The sequence below is a fragment of the Arachis ipaensis genome, chromosome B1 (assembly GCF_059453495.1).
Source record: "Arachis ipaensis isolate K30076 ecotype BB chromosome B1, ASM5945349v1, whole genome shotgun sequence".
NCBI classification, from domain to species: domain Eukaryota; kingdom Viridiplantae; phylum Streptophyta; class Magnoliopsida; order Fabales; family Fabaceae; genus Arachis; species Arachis ipaensis.
Genome location: NC_142436.1, coordinates 13463071 through 13469532, shown reverse-complemented (window position 1 = coordinate 13469532; position 6462 = coordinate 13463071). Strand labels below are relative to the sequence as shown.

At 37.8% G+C, this 6462-nt stretch overlaps 1 protein-coding gene across 1 annotated transcript; it reads left to right on the top strand.

Annotated features, from left to right (window-relative positions):
* The first annotated feature begins 313 nt into the window (after positions 1-313).
* On the top strand, positions 314-3708 carry LOC148575767 (uncharacterized). Its single transcript, XM_088502540.1, has 2 exons — positions 314-958; positions 3577-3708. The coding sequence occupies exons 1-2, from the start codon at positions 314-316 to the stop codon at positions 3706-3708; spliced, it is 777 nt and encodes a 258-aa protein (XP_088358666.1).
* Positions 3709-6462: the final 2754 nt, after the last annotated feature.

The window sequence follows — 6462 nt, the reverse complement described above, 5'->3', positions numbered from 1 at the left end:
TGATGTATCAGATCATGGGGGTTAAAGGTTTCCAGTTCATAAAGAATGCGGATGATGTATCATTCCAGGGGTTGACAACCGATACTGCGTGAGGCATCTCTATAACAATTTCAGGAAGAAATTCCCGGGATTGGAGCTGAAGAATCAAATGTGGAGATGTGCAAAGTCAACGCACTGGAAAGATTAGGAGAAGGAGATGAAGTCACTGAGATTCAAGAGTGAGGGTGCATTTCAGCACTTGAACAGCATTCCACCCAGGTTCTGGTCCCATTCTCGCTTTTCATTTCATTCAAAATGTGACTCTCTTGTTAACATGAGTGAGAGTTTTAATGCTGTCATAGTTGATGCTAGAGAAAAACCAATTGTCACTATGTTAGAGGAAATTAGGATCTATATAATTACTAGATGGGCTGCCAATAGAGACAGGATTCAACTGTACCAGGGTAACATCATGCCAACAATTAGGAAGAAGTTAGAGAAAAGGGCTAAGTATGCTAGGGATTGGAGGCCATTTTGGTCAGCTGCTAGTAAGTATGAGGTGATGTGTGGGTTAGACAAATTTGTTGTGGATCTGTCTACTGGTGAGTGTTCCTGCAGGAGGTGGCAGATGAGCGCACTACCCTGTCCTCACGCCATTAGCTGCATAACCTTCAAGGGATTGGACTTGGAGCTGTTTATGGATGACCATTACAAAAAGGATGCTTACCTGAGGTGCTACCAGGAAGTGATACATCCTCTGAACGGGCCAGATCTGTGGGAGAGATCCCAGTACGATGATGTGATGCCACCATCATATAGGAGGCCAAGTCACCGGCCAGTTAAGAAGAGGAAGCGAGGACCTGGGGATGAGAATAACAGAAGCCAAACTCACATCTCCCGTAAGGGCCAGATACATAGATGCTCTAATTGTGGTGCTTTAGGTCACAAGAAGTCAGGTTGCACAAAGCCTAAGAAGAAGGTATGTACTTCACTGTTATAGGGTTCAGTTTTATATATATTAAATTGGCCTAAAAATGTTACTAATGTTTTAAGGAGATGTACCAGCCCAGCCCAAGAACCAGCCCAAAAAACTAGGGCCTGTACCACCTCAGTCCAACCCTAAAGCTCCTTCATCTCAACCATTGCCTAAGAAGAACAGTGCAGCAGCTGTAAGGCCCACATCGGTTGGGGAGGGGAACGAAGCATGCCTTATAAGGGTGTGAATACCTCTCCCTAGCATGACGCATTTTGATGAGTGAGTGTGGGGGGCTTCGGCTATCATCCCTATCGTCAAAGGCAAAATCGTGAGGCCTTGTGTGCCGAAGCGGACAATATCGTGCTAGCAGGTGGTCTGGGCTGTTACAGATGGTATCAGAGCCGGAGCCCGGATCAATGTGCCAGCGAGGGCGCTGGGCTCCCTTAGGTGGGTGGATTGTAAGGCCCACATCGGTTGGGGAGGGGAACGAAGCATGCCTTATAAGGGTGCGGATACCTCTCCCTAGCATGACGCGTTTTGACGAGTGAGTGTGGGGGGCTTCGGCTATCATCCCTATCGTCAAAGGTAAAACCGTGAGGCCTTGTGTGCCGAAGCGGACAATATCGTACTAGCGGGTGGTCTGGAATGTTACAGTAGCATCCTCCACTAGCAGGAAGGAGTCACACAGTCAACCAACTGACAGAAAGAGGCATTTTTCGGTCATCCAGACTGGTGCACCTCATATCCCACTGCAGAAGCTGAAGTTAATGGCTAAATTACTTCCCAGTGCATGGGGCAATCTTTAGAAATCATTAGTTATGAACACTGTTGGTCTGTATTTTTTTGTTATGGCTATTTCACTAGGCCTCAAACAATGTTATTTTGTTATTTTGTTGTATGTGGTTAACTGGTTTTGCATTTGTTTATGAACACTGTTGGTCTGTGTTTTTTGTTTAAGTGACATCTTTAGTTCTGTAATTAACCTTCTTGGCTTATGGATTGTGTTATGAATGACATAAAATGTCAGTTTTTTAAGGTTCATTGTTCTGTGTTTTATGTCCTTACCAGGTGCACATATATCTACTTTAGAGTATTGCAACACATATCCTCTGCTTTATGCTTGGAAATCAGCACAACACTTTCATTCATAGAGACAAAATTCAAACCTGTTCACAAAGTATACATCACAAAAGATCACTGTAACATTAACCAAAAGATTAATGCTCTAATCATCTGCAAATAACCAAAGGAACACAATAAAATCCAAAAAATTAATGTTCTAATCATCTGCAATTTAAGTGCATTCCATATGGTTGCCTTAATTTGTGTGGATTATGCAGCAACAAATACAAAAACCCAATCCACCCGACTACCCCTATACTTGCTACAATCCTCAGCTTCCATTCGACATCCTTCAACCTTGTCTTCAACGTTGTAATTTTCTTCCTGCTTCTTGCAATTTCAGAATCATGTTGCGCTCCTCCAGCTTCTGGGTCTGCCCACCTAAAGAAATCACAGGCATCCTGAACCTATCACAACCCAGAATTCATAAGATGAAGGAAACCCAGATGGAGAAACTCAATCACACAAAATAGAGCCCAACAAAATACCTCATAGTAGATGCAACCCCAAAATCGTCAACATGGGTTGTCCTTCGTCAATGAGGTTTGCAGAATCGGCCTCTCTCCATGCCCACATACCAACTCCTTCGCAAGTGATCGAATTCGACCCAATCTGGAACTCTAAGAAGCCATCGAACCGGCGTTTCCGTCCCCTTCTTCCACTTCGTCGAACCCTAGTGTAGCTTCGTTCCTCTGAGCCTTGACAACAACACGATCCTCTCCTCCCTCTTCCACAATGTTCCCTTTTATTATTATTATTATTATTATTATTCCATTAAAAACAATAACATATAGTAACGAACTCAGGGGCATAATTGTCCACAGGACCATTTTAAAAGAAGTATGAACTTTGGGGACAATTTTGTTTGAAAAAAAACTTGGGGACGAAGCAAATCTTTGGCCTCTACGTTAGGGACCAAAATCGAACTTAACCCTTGAATAAAAGTTTTTAATTTGTTAGATGTTTATTATCAACTAAAGTGGATTTTCATTTTACTATGTATGCAGATGGTTCATTTATTCGAAAAGTGGATGTTTATTTTACTTATAGTATTGATCTTTTGCTTGATTTGCTGAATTCTGCATGTACATGCTCCACTAGTTTCTTTTGTTAAGTGGTTTCGGAGTAATGGAGAAAAATTGGATTAGACTTAGTTTATATTTTCTTGAATTGAAGTTGGATTTGAGTTAGGCTATTTAAACATGGTGCACGGATGAAATTTTGGTTAATTTGTCAGATGTTTATTATCAACTAAAGCGGATGTTCATTTAACTATGTATGCATATGTTCATTTTATTTTGTGTTAGAATTGAGTTTGACTCTATTTTATTGGTTATAGTGAAAGCAATTATTCAGTTAATCATTTAGTTATGCTTTTTTGAGGTTAAGATTTTTTTCCATAGATTGTTGATTATCTTCTAAAGCTTGCGGTTAATGAGTTCTTGTTACACACTAGTAATTGATATGCCTGAAAATTGAGCTGTATTCCTGTTTTCTAGTGCACATCAACTATCGCAAGGGTTACAAAATTGAAGAGTAAGGAAGAGAAAGAAGGATCACAGGTACAATCTCTAGCAGCCAAAATGTTGGAGAAAAATTACAAGCAGAGTGCTCCTGACAAGCTTCCTTAACTTAGCCTTGGAGAGCTTAATACTGTCATCATGATGCAGTATTTCTTGAAGATTTTTCTTATGTTAACTTCTTATGTTAACAAACTTTTAAATATTGATGACTAACTGTTAGCTTTCTAGTATTTCTCTAAACTATAAATTATATAACTCGTGTAAATGTTATGTAATAAAAAAATTCTTTTAATTTCAAAATAATACTTTATTTATTTTTCAAGTTAATATCAATGTTTTCAAGAATCGTATTTTAATCTATAATTCCCAAACCATAAAATAAAAGAAACACGTGGAGCATGCAGATGCAAAAACCAGAAAATTAAGTAAAGGACAAACGGTATACCCAAAATAAACATCCATTCTAAAAAGAAAGGAACAATTCGCATACACAGTAAAATGAATATCCACATTAGTTGATAAGAAACAACTAAGCAATTGACCAAAAATATCACTCGTGCATCATGTTTAAATGTCATAACTAAAACACAGCTTGAATTCAATCAAATTAAACTAAATCTAATTCAACCCACATAATAAAAAAAACTTGTGGGACATGTGCAAAAAAAATGCAGGAAATCAAGTAAAAGATAAATAATATACCCAAAATAATCATCTACTTTAGAATGGAAAGAATCATATGCAATTATAATAAAATGAACATAGTTTAAATGGCTAAAGAAAAAAACAATTTAGTATTTGTTTTACAAATCTAAATGTCACATAATCCTGTTATAACTTAATCACTTATATTTAAGTGTAACAACTCCAAGCATACTTGAATTCAGTGAATGGTACACTAAATTCAATTCTACAATATGACTAAGTTCCGTCTCATCAATTTCTAGCTCAGTCATGTCTGTCACTTCCACGACCTGCGAATGAACACAAACAAAAAAACTAACCAAAGGAATTAAGTGACATATGGTACTATGACATAAATATCAACAATATAAACCACTAAGAAAATGACTAACTTAAACAGGATAAAGCATGTTAGTAAAATTTCAGTTTATAATAGGCACCATACTCACAATATTTTTTAACAAATTCTTCTAATCAGGCAAAATTATATTAAATTCAATCCAAACGAAATAAACATCCAAATTAGAAAGAAAATAACCATGGTTCTGAAAACCGGTTGAACCGTGAACCGTTGAGAAAAGTGGTTCGGGCAATAAGAAAAGCTGCAAATTTCTGAAACCGCCATCGAACTGGTGAACCGGACGGAAACCGGTCGGTCGAACCGAACCATGACCCGACCAGTTTTTAGAGAAGGCAACTAAACGTTGCCGTTTCAATCCCCAAAAATCCCTAACTATTACTCCATCGCACAGCCAAGCCCTAATCGAGCTCCTCAGTCCTCTCAGTCTCGCACACACACTCAGTCAGGGGGAGGGCTCCTCAATCTCATCGAGCTCAACTCCGTCCAGCCACCGTCTCGTGCCACCGCCGTCGTCATTCCTTCGAATAACCATAGCCTCGTGCTCGCTCACTTCGCCTCCATTGCGCAACCTTCGAAGCCTCCATCGCACAGCAGCCATCGCGACCTTCGAAGCCACCGTTTGCTACTCTATCTCCCTCGGTGTCTCTGTCTCTCTTGGTCGCTCGGTGTCTTTGTCTCTGTCTCTCGGTGTCTCTGTTTCCTTCCGCAACTACTGTCTCTTGTGTATTCTCTAGGTAATTTTTTTAACTATGAATTTATGATTGAATAATTGCTTCATTCTATGTGATTTACTGATATAGTGAAGTTTTGTGAACTCTGATTTAAGTCATTCAACTGTGAACTGATATGGTGATATAGTGATTGAATAATTATTTTTTTGTGAACTGTGAAGTGTGAACTAATATAGTGATTTAATAATTGATTGAATAATTGTTTGCCTGTTTCAACTGATTTTTCAACTGAATAATTGAAATTGAAATTGAAATTCTGCAACTAATTGATAGGTAGGTTTTGTTTGTTTATTTCTCTTGAATTGAAATTGAAATTCTGCAACTAATTTTTTGGTTTGAGTGAGTAAGAGTCAGCTTTTTTTGCTATTTAACTTCATGTTGTTTTATGGGAGTACAGCTTGATGGAGCTATTAAGGAAGCTTTTGATGTGGCCTACAACAATATATATGCATTCTATGCTGCTCAGAAGACACCTGAGAGAATTGTTGAGAACATGAAAGTGTGTATGCCATTCCAATTCTTATTCTTACTTTGGATCATCCATGTTTTATTAAGTCAATTTTTTTAAACAGTTGAAAATAAATTATTTAAAGATATGTGGTGTTCTTTTATGACAATTGTTGCTTGCCAACTTTATTTGGAAAAGGCTAGATATTCCTAGAAAGATTAAATACAAAATACGTGGAAGATTTATTTTAGTTCTAGTCAGATGTGCATTACTACCCCTAATTTATGGATTTTCACCATTATATTTGTGTCAAGTCCTTTGATTTTGTAATTATGCTTATGTGTTTGTTCATTCTTGGGGTGTTACACCAATATTTTTGTTTTGAGTCTTCTAAAAATATCAGGGAGTTTAATGCAAGCGAGTTGCAAGAAGTATTAATTCTGTGGGTCTTTCTGTTCCAGGAGGAACTGCTGTATTACCATCAACAGCTTTGATGCTTTCTATTGTAAGTGAAAATTTTTATCAAACTTGAATCAGTTGGATGTTGGAATGTTTATGTTTGATTGGTTATTTTTGTTATTTGACTTTTGAGTTTGTATTTAAATGAGATCATAACATTCTGATTTATGTAACACTTT